Source organism: Chiloscyllium plagiosum, unplaced genomic scaffold (genome assembly GCF_037043375.1).
Source record: "Chiloscyllium plagiosum isolate Xiang-an unplaced genomic scaffold, Cpla_swu_hap1 HiC_scaffold_15, whole genome shotgun sequence".
In the NCBI taxonomy this organism is placed as follows: Eukaryota; Metazoa; Chordata; class Chondrichthyes; order Orectolobiformes; family Hemiscylliidae; genus Chiloscyllium; species Chiloscyllium plagiosum.
Genome location: NW_028270153.1, coordinates 25,073,462 through 25,088,948, shown reverse-complemented (window position 1 = coordinate 25,088,948; position 15,487 = coordinate 25,073,462). Strand labels below are relative to the sequence as shown.

Genomic DNA, 15,487 nt, shown 5'->3' with positions numbered 1-15,487 from the left:
TTTGGATTGTGGAAGGAAACTGGAGCACCCGGAGGAACCCACGCAGACACTGGGAGAATGTGCAAACTCCACACAGTCGCCCGAGGCTGGAATTGAACCCAGGTCCCTGACGCTGTAAGGCAGCAGTGCTAACCATTGAGCCACCATGCCCCTCTTGTTTGCACTCTGTGAAAAAAACATAAGTTTTTACTTATGGTCACAAGAGACTTTACAACAGCAAAATTGCCTGTTTGAGAATTCTCAATTACTTGATGGGCCAGGGTATGGAGTCACTGAAATTTTCAAAAGCATAGTTAATAACATATAACATTATTCATGTCAAATATCAAGTGTATGAAACTATTGCAATTTCAGTGACTTTGTTATTCATCTTTTTATAAATTGCAGATTGTATTTCTGAAAAGTCAAAAAAAGAAAAAAAAACTTTACTACCTTTTAAATAAAAATGACCAGCATCATACTATACTCAGGCGAGGTACCATTCAAGAACTTCGTTAGGCAGTGAAGTCTGTACGGGAAAATTAGCAAAGCCTTCATTGAGTCACTAGGAGTGTTTGCTGGTGGTGTATAATTGACATCAATTAATCCAAATAGAAAAATCAGTTTTAATAATATCACATTTTTGACAATGCGTGCTATACATGACTCTACCAAATAATGGGGAAAATCTTGATGAATTTGAGTGACTTTCTGTCTACAATGTTTTTAAATACAAAACAATAAGGTATTACATGACTCCAGATCATCTCATGTATATTGTAATTATATCATAATTTTTAAGAATTATGAGCTCTGAGGGTTCCAAAAACAGTAGGTAGGCTGCTCATTTGTAAATGCATCTGATGGGAAAAGAGAGGCTGGAGGAATGTACTATATCCCTTTATAGACCTACTCCTCCACTGACTAACATTAAATATTTTAGCCAGTTGTTAATGTAGTGAATTAGATATTATCTATATTAGGTTGAAACAAAAAGATCAATCAACTAGGTTTCTTTAATAAATGACAATATGATTGACCTATCAGTAAATCAGGAAGATGTGAAGTGAATTAAGACAGTTTTAAATATGAAAATCTAATTATCTACCTGATGTAAAATTTTCCTTACTCCTGATCCTACTCAAAACAGGTAGGATGCCCTGCTCATTTGACATGCATCAATCTTAGCATAGCAGATTAAAGAGTGTTTCTTGTTTAATGATTTTCCTTTTGAATAATGCCTTTGAAGGTGCAGTATTGATGGATCATTTTGATTATCAGGATGTATTTTATTGGCGTTTATTAAGAGTAAAAAACATTTTTGGTAGTAATATATTTTGATATAATGCCAAAGACTTGTTTCTTCTGTTTTCAGGGAAGTTATTGAGAAGAAACCAGAAGTGTTCAAAATTCATTGCTTGAATGACATCAGGAATCTATTTAATCCACATAGGTGTCCATTTTATGCTGCTTTTGGAAATAGGAGTAATGTAAGTGAAGTGTCTTTTAACGTAAGAGAGGAATGTGCAAGCAAACAATCTTGCAACTAAATACTACTTTAATCTTATTTCTACCATTTTCTAAGCTCAACTGCCTCTTATATGTACCGTTCATCACAGTAAAACTTCTGGAGGCAGGCAGGGCAGGTGTTATCCTTATGGATTTCTCAGAGGACATTGGTGTCCTTTGATCAGCCAACAGAAAATCTTTCAGCCATTGGAAGTGGACTGTGTTGGTTGTACCATTTCTTCAGGGCGGAATGTTCATACCGTGCTTGCGAAAAATTGATAAACCATCACAATTGAAGCCAGCAAATTCCATGTGTCAGGCAAGTCTGGGGCTTGGATTTGCATGATTTTAACAGTGAAATCAGCACTGTTTTTGCTAACTTGCCTGGCCAGTATGATCCAGTGGCTAATTTATGAAAACTTGTTTTCGTGAATGAAGCTTTATTCATAAGCTTAAGTCATTTCTTACTGTTTGCTAATTTCAATTCAATTGCAGGATGCTTATGCATACAAACAAGTCAGTGTCCAAGAAAGCCGAATTTTCATAGTAAATCCCAAAGGAGAATTAATTCAGGAACAAACCAAGAGCAACAAGTCATCGTGAGTATCCAGTAACACTAATCAGAATACAATCAATTTATTAGCAGTATATTTGGACATTTTTAAAATTATTTTTTTGATAATCATTGCAGACATTTAAAAGTAAATAATGACTGCAGTAGAATGCACATCTGGGATTACACCTGAATGAATGAGACTGTTGATTACCCTTGAGGAAAATTGTGTTTCTGATCCCTAATCCTCAGGCTTTTTGTGACTGATGGGCACAACAGTTCCTTTCCTTTCTCCCCCTCCGCCCATGCATCAATGAATGTAATACACACCGTGACGTCGAACACTTCTTCCTCCGCCTCCACCTCCGACCTACTTTTACAATCAGGACTCCCGCACACCTTTCAAGGATCCCTTCACCCGCCTCCAACACACTCCATCCACCTGGACACTCTGTGCTGGCCTATTACCCCCCCTTGATCTCTTCATTACCAACTGCCGCCGAGACATTAACCACCTCAACCTGTCTACCCACCCCTCCCCACTCCAACCTCTCACCCTCACAACGCACAGTCCTCCACTCCCTCTGCTGCAATCCCAACCTCACCATCAAGCCAGTGGATAAAGGGGTGCAGTGGTAGTTTGGTGCACTAACCTCTACACCGCTGAAGCCAGACGCCAACTCAAAGACACCTCCTCCTACCGCCCCCTCGACCATGACCCCACTCCCCCATCACCAAACCATTATCTCCCAGACCATACAGAACCTCGTCTCCTCAGGAGATCTCCCACCCACAGCTTCCAATCTCATAGTCCGGGAACCCCGCACTGTCTGGTTCTACCTCCTTCCCAAGATCCACAAGCCTGACCACCCTGGTCAACCCATTGTCTCAGCATGCTGCTGCCCCACTGAACTCATCTCTACCTACCTCGACACTGTCCTATCCTCCTTAATCCAGGAACTCCTCACATACGTTCAAGACACCACCCACGCCCTCCACCGCCTCCAAGACTTCCGTTACCCCAGCCCCCAAAGCCTCATTTTCACCATGGATATCTAATCCCTCTACACCTCCATCTGCCATGACCAGGGCCTCCAAGCCCTCCGTTTCTTCCTCTCCCAACGTCCCCAACAGTACCCTTCCACTGACACTCTCAATCGTTTGGCTAAACTGGTCCTCAGCCTTAACAATTTCTCCTTCAAATCCTGCCACTTCCTCCAGACCAAAGGGGCCATGGGCACCCGTATGGGCCCCAGCTATGCCTGTCTCTTTGTTGGCTACGTAGAACAGTCCATCTTCCATAGTTACACCGGCACCACTCCACACCTCTTACTCCACTACATTGATGACTGCATTGGCGCCACATCGTGCTCCCGCGAGAAGGTTGAGCAATTCATCAACTTCACCAACACATTCCATCTCCACCTTAAATTCACCTGGACCATCTCTGACACCTCTCTCCCCTTCCTGGACCTCTCCATCTCCACTAATGACGACCGACTTGACACTGACATTTTTTACAAACCCACCGACTCCCACAGCTGCCTGGATTACACCTCTTCCCACCCTACCTCCTGCAAAAATGCCATCCCGTATTCCCAATTCCTCCACCTCCGCCGTATCTGCTCCCAGGAGGACCAGTTCCACCATAGAACATACCAGATGCCCTCCTTCTTTAGAGACCGCAATTTCCCTTCCCATGTGGTTAAAGATGCCCTCCAACGCATCTCATCCACATCCCGCACCTCTGCCCTCCAACTGTAACAAGGACAGAACCCCCTGGTGCTCACATTCCACCCTACCAACCTTTGCATAAACCGCATCATCCGCTGACATTTCTGCCACCTCCTAACGGACCCCGCCACCAGAGATATATTTCCCTCCCCATCCCTTTCTGCTTTCTGCAAAGACTGTTCCCTCCGTGACTACCTGCTCAGGTCCACGCCCCCCAACAACCCACCCTCCCGTCCTGCACCTTCCCCTGCCACCGCAGGAATTGCAAAACCTGCGCCCACACCTCCTCCCTCACCTCCATCCAAGGCCCCAAAGGAGCCTTCCACATCCATCAATGTTTTACCTGCACATCCATCAATGTCATTTATCCGTTGCTCCCGATGTGGTCTCCTCTACATTGGGGAGACTGGACGCCTCCTTGCAGAGCGCTTTAGGGAACATCTCTGGGACCCCCGCACCAATCAACCCCACAGCCCTGTGGCCCAACATTTCAATGCCCCCTTCCACTCAGCTGAGGACATGCAGGTCCTGGGCCGCCACCTCCGCCGCTTCCTCACCACCTAACACCTGTAGGAAGAATGCCTCATCTTCCGCCTCGAAACACTTTAACTCCAGGGCATCAATGTGGACTTCACCAGTTTCCTCATTTCTCCTCCCCCCACCTTACTCCAGTTCCAGCATTCCAGCACAGCACCATTCCCATGACCCTGTCCTACCTGCCTATCTTCCTTTCCACCTAACCACTCCACCCTCCTCTCTGACCTGTCAACTTCATCCCCACCCCATTTACTCTATGCTACTTTCTCCCCACCCCCACCCTCCTCTCATTTATCTCTCCACCCTGCCTCTATTCCTGATGAAGGGCTCTTGCCCGAAATGTCGATTTTTTTTTTCCTGCTCCTTGGATGCTGCCTGACGTGCTGTGTTTTTCCAGCACCACTCTAATCCAGACTCTGGTTTCCAGCATCTGCTGTCCTCGTTTTTACCACAACAGTTCCTCTATCAGTTGAACCCCTAAAAGGAGAAATGTGTAGTTTTTTTTCTCTGTTATGGAACTGATACAAATCAATTAAGAGTGTAGAAGTGCTGATGAAGTCTACTGGTGCAAAATTTGTTTGTTTGGATTTCTACTCCCAATCTTCGGGGCAGCACGGTGGCTCAGTGGTTAGCACTGCTGCCTCACAGCGCCAGGGACCCAGCTTTGATTCCAGCCTCGGGCGACAGTCTGTGTGGAGTTTGCATGTTCTCCCTGTGTCTGCGTGGGTTTCCTCCGGGTGCTCTGTTTTCCTCCCACAATCCAAAGATGTGCAGGTCGGGTGAATTGGCCATGCTAAATTGCCCATAGTCTTAGGTGCATTAGTTAGAGGTAAATGTGGGGAATGGGTCTGGGTGGGTCCCTCTTCGGAGGGTCAGTGTGGACTTTTTGGGCCGAAGGGCCTGTTTCCATACTGTAGGGAATCTAATCTAATCTTGGGAAAATTATGATTTTTGTATTGTGTAGATTTTCTTGGATTTTGAAGAATTAACATAAAAACAAAATTATTGGATTAGCCCCCTCCAGTCTGTTCTATTCATTTCGATAATCAATCAATACCACAGCCTAATTAATCCACCTTTATTCTACACCTATTGAAATTTTTACCCAATAGAAAGATATTGATCTAAGTCTTGAAAATCTGAATTAATCCAGCAGCCTTTCTGCTCGCCTCGTGTGGAAGAAGTGAAATGTTTTCTTGCTTCAGACATGAATGACTGAGTTTAAGATTATACTGCTCTCTTGGTTCCCCAGTAGAAGACATTCTTTATCCAGTTCTGTCTTATTAAATTATTTTCTATTTGAAATATGTCGAGAAGGTCATGCCTACCTGCTAAACTCAGGTACCAGTGATGAATGCGTACGTGAATGATGTGCTTAGTAGTACTGATGATGCAGTTTAATGCTACAAAGTGCTTTTGTAAACCACATATTGCAGAGCTATTTGTAATCTAATGTGAAAATTACAGTGGTGTTTTCCTAATTCTGGGTGCCCTCCATGGTTGTAATGAATGTGTAATTATGGAAAGTAACTCGAATAAATTGTTCAAATGTCATTGCCAAAATGACATCCATTACTTCAACCTTTTTGACTTGATACAACTATTTATGATGAAAGTTCGTCAGCTCAGTTGGTTGGATGGCTGGTTTGCAATGCAGAGTAGAACTGATAGCATGGGTTCAATTCCTGCTTTGGCTGAGGTTACCAAGAGGTTCCTGCCTTCTCACCCTCTTCCCTTGCCTGAGGCATGATGACCCTCCGGTTAAACCACCACTAGTTGTCTCTGTCTAATGAGAGAGCAACCCTACTATTCTGTGGAGCGAGGGTGACTTGACTTAGTTGTAGGATTTGTCCCTTTTATTCACTTTTACGTGTGCTCTTTGAGGTGATCTGGTGGCATAGTGGTAAAGTCATTGGACTTGTAATCCAGAAAACCATTGTTAATGTTTTGAGGGCATGAGTTTGAATCCAGATGAAATGATAATATTTGAATTCTGTTTAAAAGAAAATCTGGAATTAAAAGCTAAATCTAATGGCAGTCATTCGACTGTTATTGATTGTCATAAAAAAAAGTCTGGTTCTTTGCCTTTTCGAGAATGAAATGTATTGCACTTACCCAGTCAGACCTAACTGTGACTTTAAATTGCCCTCTGAAATTAGCCCAGCAAGCCATTTGATTCAAGGAGCAGCTAGCATACTCACATCATGTAGATGAGCAGAAAAGAAATGTTTCATGTGCCTTAAAGGTGATATTGTCATATATTTTGTATGCCAGTAAAATATGGTTTAGAAGAATGTTTTGCAGCTATTTCTCAAAATTTTTGTTTTCCCTTCAGGTATCCAAGGTTGGGTGAGTTAGTGGAACACGTATTTCCACTAATAGCACAAGAAAGAAGCTCGGCTTTTATTTACCCTGAATACAGCCATTTTGCGTTTTGGCGGGAACCACTTTGTGAACTTGATTCAGATGAGCTCAATGAACTTAAAATCACTAAAGAGTAATAAGTCATTGCAAGAACTATAAACTATCAGCAATGTTGAGGCATGTCAGTGCCTTCAGTTCTAATGTGATCTGCAACTTCTAATTTTTCGCAACTTCTGATTTTTATTCCAATGAAGTGGAAAATCTGTAATTTATTTAATTAAGTAGCAATTATTATGAGTAAAATCAAGTGATGTTTCAATAGGTACCACTTGTGACAAGTCTTACATTACTCTTTCCCCATCAAGCTGCAATTAGGCAGTTTTGAATTGTGCACTGAAAATTTGAGATGCAAATGAAGGTGCATTTCAGACTACAAATCCCTTGAAAAGCCATTGTGCTTATGGCACAGCACTTTCATCTCTGTGGGTCAATTCCCATATTTTCTTGTATTCCTATGACGATGCAGATGACAATCGATTTTCTATTTTCTCCTCCTGATCAAAAATGGATATTTGTTGTAATCCCAACACACAATATTGTTTCTGGCATTACTGCAGTGGCGGCCCTAATAAAGTGGAGACTTATTGTGATGCTTGGATATCTGACAAAGCTGGTCTACATGTAGCATCAAGCAAGCTGCTTTATATAGATGAAAATTGGAAAGGCTGACATAGCAATCAAGCACTGAGAAGCTGGGGAGGTATTTTGATTGTTTGGGTTGGACTGAGTCGAAGTTTGGAAAAGGGGTGAGGTAGCCTGTTTAATTAGAGGTCTTATCAAAGCGTGGTAACCGGACTAAAGATGATAGAGACCAGGCCATGGAAAAGGAGAGAAACACGAAGTGAGGTAGTTAGACACTTAAACACCAGGCACTTAGATGTAAGACAGGTGAAAATGAGAATGTGTACAAGCATCGTGATGCCTGACTGCAGACTAGAACTAGTTCTATGGTGCAGAAGTTTAGAAGAAGTTAAAGAAGAAAATCTACAGCAGGGGGAGCCTGCTGATTAGTTGGTTCCTCTTTGCATGCGGTTCTAAAAGGAATAGAGTAGTTGTGGAGTTTTAAATGAAAAATATAATTGCACATGGTAAAATACTTTCTTCACTCCTTTTAACACTGTGGAGGTAGAGCAAAATATGAAATATTTCATGTAAATTGCATAGAGTAGAGGGACTTTGAAACTCTTGCCCTTGTGCTCTACAATTTTAGATGTGGCATAAACAAAGATCTCTGTTCAATTTGATGTTCTTCCTTGATTCAACATTTATAAGATTCAAATTCAATCAGCTTTTTTTTTTGTTCGTTGGTTTAATGTTTGCTGTTATAAATAAACTACTGCATTGACCTGTCGGGAGTTGTTTCAGCAGGGAACAACTTGCATAACAAATTTGACCCAAGTGCATTTATTATAACATTTATACTGGAAGTAACAGTGAAATTACTTGCAAGCAAATCAGTAGTACAATTTAGCAGAATAAGCTGTAAGAGCTGTTTAAGGAAGAAATTTTCAATATTTTAGCTGAACTTTTTTAATGATCTTACTAATCCATAGGTTGTATGGTATAAGTTTGATTATACTGCAATGCCAGTCCAAGAGCTTGTTTGACAGAAATGCTATTAAATTGTGTAAGGCATGTTAGTATTTTATGATAATGAGCACAGAATTGCAAAACAAAAACTTGTGAACTTAAATTCTTTAACTAACTAACCTCAGTTGCAGCTTTGTATGAACTATGAGATGAAGTGACAAGGAAGTCAATTTCATTTTTAAGACAAGAAAAAGTCCTGTTTCTCCTGCTCAAACAGTGTTGGTTTAGTTTGCAGTTAGTGAGTGTGCAGCCAGATAACTATACTTCATCTCCTTATGAGGGCTAAGTTTATAATATTGAGACGTCTCCCTGGAGGAGGGGTTAGAGAGAAGAGGGGAATGCAGAAAAATCTTAGAACTGTGCAATTGTAATATGGAACAGTTATTACATGGTAGATGTTTGAATTTTTCTGTTATTCCACTCTCTAGATTTGAAATACTATAGGTTGCATTTTAATCTAAATGTAGGATTTATGCTGTTATTATTCAGCAAGTACTGATTGGACGTTAATAGACCATTTGAAATGTATGTTCTTTCTGTGAAAGATCAGACATTTGTAAAACATTTTTAGCTCATTTATGTATTTTAACTGTGCTGCACGTATTCCCTGTATGAAATGAGCTAACGTTTACTTTTGTTTTGGTAACTTGCATACTAAGTTTTGTAACTTATATAAGTTATGTGGTAAGTTACTTAAATGATATATTACATAGCAGATATTCACCTGATGTAATACAACTGCTCTGGATCAGGGCAAAACACAGTACAGCACAGAAAGCAAATGCTTGCAAGCAATAGTTTGCTTAATTTGCCTAGAAAATATTTGACGACTTAAACAGTAATTTATTAAACTAACAATTCTATATGAGCTTTTTAATGCAGTTATGAATGTTGAACAAAATAGACACAACCTTAAATAATAAGCATCCTACATGCTCAATATTGGTATTTATGATCCAAATGAAGTTTGTTGTTGTATGGTATGTTAAAGTAAGCAGTATGCAGTTCTGGAAAATCACTCCATAATCAACCAGTCATCTGGTGAAGTAAATGTAACTGAACTTCCAACTTAGATATGCTACATTGAAGTTGTTATAATCTATATAATTATTAAAGTGAATATGTTTCCAAATTTGATTTGCTACATTGAAGTTACTATAATTCATATAATTATTAAAGTGAATATGTTTCAAATATTGCTGTTGAAAATTTCTTGATATACTTAGCATAATTAATGAACTTAATGGTACTGACGTGATTTGTTGTTTTTTACAGTAAGATGTCAGTGTTTGCATCTCATTCTAACAATATGAATTAACATTACGAATTTTAATCATGTTTGCTAAATATTCTGCACTCAGCATTTTACTATCAGAGTAAAGATCAAATTCACGTGAAGGTTCACATTAAAACTGGGCCAAATCCAGAGCAAAAATCTATTCAATGTCTCTTAAAATTTCTTAATGTCTTCCTTAGAAATAATGAATGCATCAAATTCCAATTATGCATATAACAAAACTGAGCTTATAAGGTAATTCAGGATAACCAAAAATTCAATTAATTTTGTTTTGTAGATATCTTTTCTTCATTTAAGACATTTTTAGATGCAATTTGTCTGTTGTGATCTGTTGCAAAGCAAATCCATCTGATATATCTGACCATATATTTGATTGGTTTGCATCCAATAGTTTCAATTCTATTTGCGGAAGAAACGTCAGACTCATCTGCGTGCTTTTAGTTTAACTTTTCTGATTAGTGATCTCCCAGTTATTCTCTGATTTCTTCGATTGTAGAAATCAACAAGTTTTTTTATTTTTATGGTGATTTCAATCACTTTGGGTTTAATTTATAGCTTTACCTCATAGCTGAGTGTTGCTTCCTTTGTAGATTGGCAACTCCCCAAGTATTTTTGACTCTGGATAGTTGAAACCAGTCAGTGAATATCTGGCATGTAAAGCAACTGGATATTTGAACTGTGTGGCTGACAGTTCAGTGTTTTTCAGATGTTGTGGTGTAAGTCAATGGAAAGGAAATCTGCTGGCAACAAGATATATACAACAGGCCAGAACTTAACCTGTTCTGTTTGGACATGTGCCAGGTATGTTAATACTAGATTACTGTTTTGGCACAGCATGTAACAGAAAAACAGTGTGTCCATGAATGCCCTAGGCAAGAACAATATACACTCTTACAGTGGACCTTTCAGTATTAGTCAGCAGATGCAATTGTACATTTGATAGCCATCTTTTAATACAAGAAGCTGGATGTATTTTGTTGCCACCTTTTGAGAAAAGGAAATGGAATTGGTTTTTTGGTATTGGTTTTACTTGCTAGACTCAGTACTGTCCTGCATTATTGTTCAAAGGAGCCTTTCTTTTCTAACTAGATAATGTTTCGTAATTCATTCCTGACCCCGCTGTAGTTTAGTTATAGGGTTAGTGTTGCATATTTTCTGTTACTGCTACAACAAAATTACTTTGCAGCAATGCAATATGTGGAACTGCCCCATTAGCATTGGAGTTACCATCTTTGGTTAAATGCAGAAACACAAAAGCTGCACCTGAAAGAATATCACTTATTTTCATAATCTAATAACAAAAGACTTTTAACTTTGTTTTTAATCCATTATTCTTCCATCATCTACATTTACATTTTCCCCTAATACCGTTATTCCAATTGTTAGAATTATGAGGTTTATAAAATTATGCTTTGCACTGCCATTAAACTTCAGTTAAAACGAAAGGATATAAATTCTACCTGGCAACAAGCCTGACTTTAGTCAAGGATTGAGAGTATAGTGCTGGAAAAGCACAGCAGCTCAGGCAGCATCCGAGGAGCAGGGGAGTCAACATTTCGGGCAAAAGCCCTTCATCAACTCTCCTGCTCCTCAGATGTTGCCTGACCTGCTGTGCATTTCCAGCACCACACCATCGACTCTAATCTTCAGCATCTGCAGTCCTCACTTTCACCTGACTTTGTCAAGGGACTGACTGAACAAGGTGCAAAGCTGCGAACAATAGGCAAGGGCAGCTGTGCTTGTTGACTCAAAGCATTAGTGCAGAATTGAATAAAGAACAGCATTTGGTATGGTCAGCAGAGTTATTGCATGTTCTTCAGAAGGTACCAAAGGCAGTTGGGAGCGGCAGATGATTCAAGTTGAAGAGATGTCTTTTGTAGTCATCCTAGGAATCTGGGAGATCAGTGCTGGTTTTATCATGGGGAAGAAGAAATATTAGATCAGGCTTTTCTGCAAACTGAGGGAAACACCTGAAGACAGTCACTCGAAGATACTACTCAGTGAAACAGGGAAACATGAACTCATTAGAATGTGGAAGTGACTGCACTCTTGCTGTAAGGACTGCAAATTTGGAGAGGGTGTGTATTGAGTGTAAAAAGGAACGTTCCTCTCTGAATTTTAAAGTTCAAGTTATCTAATAAAAGAAACTAGCATGTAGTCAATAATGCTTTTAGTAAATTGTTACAATAAAAGTAACAATTAAAATTGTGAATCTTACCAAGTCTTCTTTTTCAGCCATTAGTTGGACGTTTGAATTGCTTTGCAATGGTGAGCAATGTTAAAAGTTTACACCCTTGAGAAGCGCACAGACTTTTAAGGTTAAAATCAATCATATGAATCACGATAAAGCACAGAATGAAGCTGTGACCTTATGTATTGCACCGACATGTTATCATCTACTAAACTAGCAAGTGCACTCATGCATGCAGGAAACGTAAATGCTAAAATAATTTGATTCCATTAGAACACGTACATGTATAATTTCAAACCATATGTTTATTGCAAACATTAAATTAAACAGTAGAAAATGTGTATTTAATTTACAGAAAATAGCACCATTACTTGTTCGAAGTTTAGTTCCATATGTTCAAAGATGTACACTAATATACAAAACAAAAAGATTTCAAGTTCATACATTGAACAGTTCTTCAATATCAGCTACAAAATAAGAATTGCAATGTAATGCTAGTATTTATTACTAAAAATGATAAACAACTATACTTTTGTCATTTTAATGCATTTTGAAACAAAATGTTTTAAATTACTACAAATATGACAAGTTTTGATGCTTTATCTTGAACAAGTGATCAAAGATTCGTCTATTCAAAATTTGCATTTGAAAGTATTTCTTGGATAAAGCTAATTTCAATTAAATACACTCGTCCAAAACCATGCTTGACCTTTCACAACTATTCATTTAAATGACATCTTCTGTATTGATTTAAATTTTTAATCTCTGGCACAATGCTGTGATTGAATTTTATAGATCCACTAGAATGTTCAAATCTTGGACTTTGCAACTTGTAAAAGATAATGTAAAGACTATACATATTTATCAAATGTTCAGTATTATTTCATTGTTGAAGTCAACTAAACCAGAGGACAAAGGTTAGTAAACTAAGTTTGTAAGCCTTGTGCACACAAATGTACAAATGCACATACACCCATACACACAATGTCATGGTCTCATTTCTGAATTTGATGAATGTACTGAACCTAGATAATGCTTTTCATCTCTGTACATTTTCTGTCTGAATCGTTGTATATTTAGAATGAAAAATACAATGATAAAGACAAGATTTCATGCATTGTTTTGAGAAAATGAATGTTGTAGGTTATGTAATATTGGCCAACATTTATGAAGGTCAGTTAACAGATTTTCAAAAGATGAATTAATTTAAAGTTTACATTTACAAAATAACACTGGCATCTATATGGATGTTTTATGCTACCTGAGTCAATACTTTTGCTATTATGCATAAAAAGCACTCTGGTTTTATTAGCTAATGTAATGGCTATCTGGCTAATGGTAGCTTACATCCTGATAAACAGACTAATAAGCAGTGATGGTGCTAGTACAGTACAGATCATCTAATTAATGCTCAATATTTGAGCACAAAATGGTGAGTGTTTTCCCAACCCCTCCAATGCTCATCTTACATCAGATTGCACTTGATGTTATTCATTATGGTGCATTTTATTATTTAATGAGGCACTTGCTTTGAGAGAAGAAAAAAAATCACAAGGTTTAAATGGGTACTGTCTGGAGCATTTCTTTGAAGATGCTACATAAAACCCTTAACCTGTTAACCCTTTGAGCACAGACCTTTAAGCTTTCAAAATACAAGTGGATTTTTGCTTTAACTATATAAAATTGTATATTTCTGAAAATGTATTACAAAATAGAATTATATATACACAAGCAACAAACGTTTCTTAAATCTGTTCCTAAATTTTAAAAATGGTACTGTCAATATTTTTCAATATTTAATTCCCTGTTCTCAAAGGGTTAATACAAGCATAATCAAAGGCAATGATCTAAAGTCTTGTTTTCTGAAGATGTAACCATAGTTAATTGAAAAGGCAGCAAACCAAATTTATGTTTTGCTTAGTGGTGCTTGATTTAAAAATATGGACTATCCACAGACCATTTTGGCTCTAGTGTGGTTCAGCTGCTAAATATTTAGATTTGAAATGAATATTTCCAGTTAGTTCACTGTTTGCTCTACAAGAAGCATTTTAGAATCAGATGTTGGCCAGTTCCTTCAGTTCTAGCTGCTCTCATAATTTACCTGGGCTTTGTCAACTGTCTATTTGTGAATCATTTAGCAGAACACCACTGAATGTACAATGTAGCTCATCTGTTCGCGTGTAAGCTAATTTTCCTGACATAACGACAACACTCACTTCGTCACCAGCTTTCAGATTGAGAATTAGGCTGAACACAGCAAGACCACCTCCAGAATGATTCTCTATTTTATCCACGGCAATTTCTAATACTTCAGTCCTGTACCCTGCTGTGTCCACTTGTGCAACACTTACATTGGATACAGTCAGCACAGCCTCAATGCGTTCATTTCTCTGTGGAGTCAGTATAGCGCTAATGAAGTACTGCCCACTGTAGGGAACAGTAAATATACCTGCAACAAAAATAAGATATAAACTTCTCATGAGTGTAATTTTGGAAAAAAGAAATCGATAATATAATAACATATTACAGCAACATACAGAATGCCTTAAATGACCTAAAGTGTTTCACATTAATTGGATACCATGCCACATATTACAGCAGGTGACCAAACATTGAGCAAAGAGGTGTGTTTAAGGAGCACTTTAAAAGAGGAAGTTATTTAGAGATGCGGTGGTGGAGGCAGGGAAATTCCATAACTTGGTGCCAAGGCAGTTTAAGACACAGCTGGGTAATACTGGGAAATTAGGAACGCACAACACATTTTTATTTCTAGTTCTAAAGTGGAAGAACTTAGCCTGTGGACAGAAAAATAGAATTAATGTTTTGAGTAAAGTAAGACACTTCTTGGGAATGCAATTCTGCAGAAGAGTAATACTGGATTGGAGATATTAACTTCTTTTTTCTCATCATGTGCTTACGGATCAGAGTTTCTCCAGCACTTTCTATTTATTTTTGATCGCCAGCATCTCCAATACTTTGCTTTTACATTCGAATCAGAGTTATAGGGCAAAGCCATGGAATGTCTTGAATACAAGCATGATAATTTTAAAGTTGTGGCAATGCTGGATCAATTCTCAATAGATAGGACAGCTCATTACTCAAAAATAGCGCAGTAATCATTCTCTATTTCTTGTTTTTCCTTTTAAAAAAAAAGGCATTTGTTCGGAATCAGTTAAGGTCATTAGATGAGTTGTTGAAAGCAAGTTGTTTGGGTGGTAAAGAACTTCTTGGTACTAAGCATGAAATTACTGATTTAGAAACCCAACTCTTACACAAATATATATGCGAAACCTAAACATTTAGTCTTTATAGAGTTCATTTTTACAAGAACAGCATTTTTTGTTTGTAGAAGTTGAAATCCACCCTTTCCCCTTGCCTCACAATCACAATTACTATTTTAGAATCTGTTTCGACCAGCTGCTACCACAAAAACTGAGTTTGAAATTGTTTTTGTCTCAAACGTTTGTCAATAAATATTAACCACCATTGAGTCAGTTAGTTAATTTCTGTCATCTAAAGTTATTACATTTATCAATCCATGAAAAACAAAACCATTTACAAATTACACGGTTCAGAAAAAAACTGAGCAGTTTTTTGCATGTCTCCATCACGGATCATTAACATCATACACTTCAGTACTAATGATTTCCTCAGCAATATATTCCACAAATGG

The 15,487-nt window shown here is 38.3% G+C and overlaps 2 protein-coding genes across 3 annotated transcripts in view; one reads left to right on the top strand and one right to left on the bottom strand.

Moving 5' to 3' along the window:
- LOC122559963 (phosphatidate phosphatase LPIN2-like) overlaps positions 1-9,458 on the top strand; it is a 235,190-nt gene extending 225,732 nt beyond the window's left edge. For both annotated transcript variants that reach the window (XM_087994824.1, XM_087994823.1), the window contains exons 18-20: positions 1,355-1,469; positions 1,984-2,087; positions 6,648-9,458. In XM_087994824.1, the coding sequence (XP_087850950.1) occupies positions 1,355-1,469; positions 1,984-2,087; positions 6,648-6,813 (385 nt within the window). In that variant the 3' untranslated portion in view covers positions 6,814-9,458. The remainder of the gene's footprint in view (positions 1-1,354; positions 1,470-1,983; positions 2,088-6,647) is intronic.
- Positions 9,459-12,554: 3,096 nt separating this feature from the next.
- The window catches only part of emilin3b (elastin microfibril interfacer 3b), a 39,243-nt gene continuing 36,310 nt past the window's right edge, over positions 12,555-15,487 (bottom strand). The window contains exon 7 of the mRNA XM_043710597.2: positions 12,555-14,263. Within this exon, the coding sequence (XP_043566532.1) occupies positions 13,926-14,263 (338 nt within the window). The 3' untranslated portion in view covers positions 12,555-13,925. The remainder of the gene's footprint in view (positions 14,264-15,487) is intronic.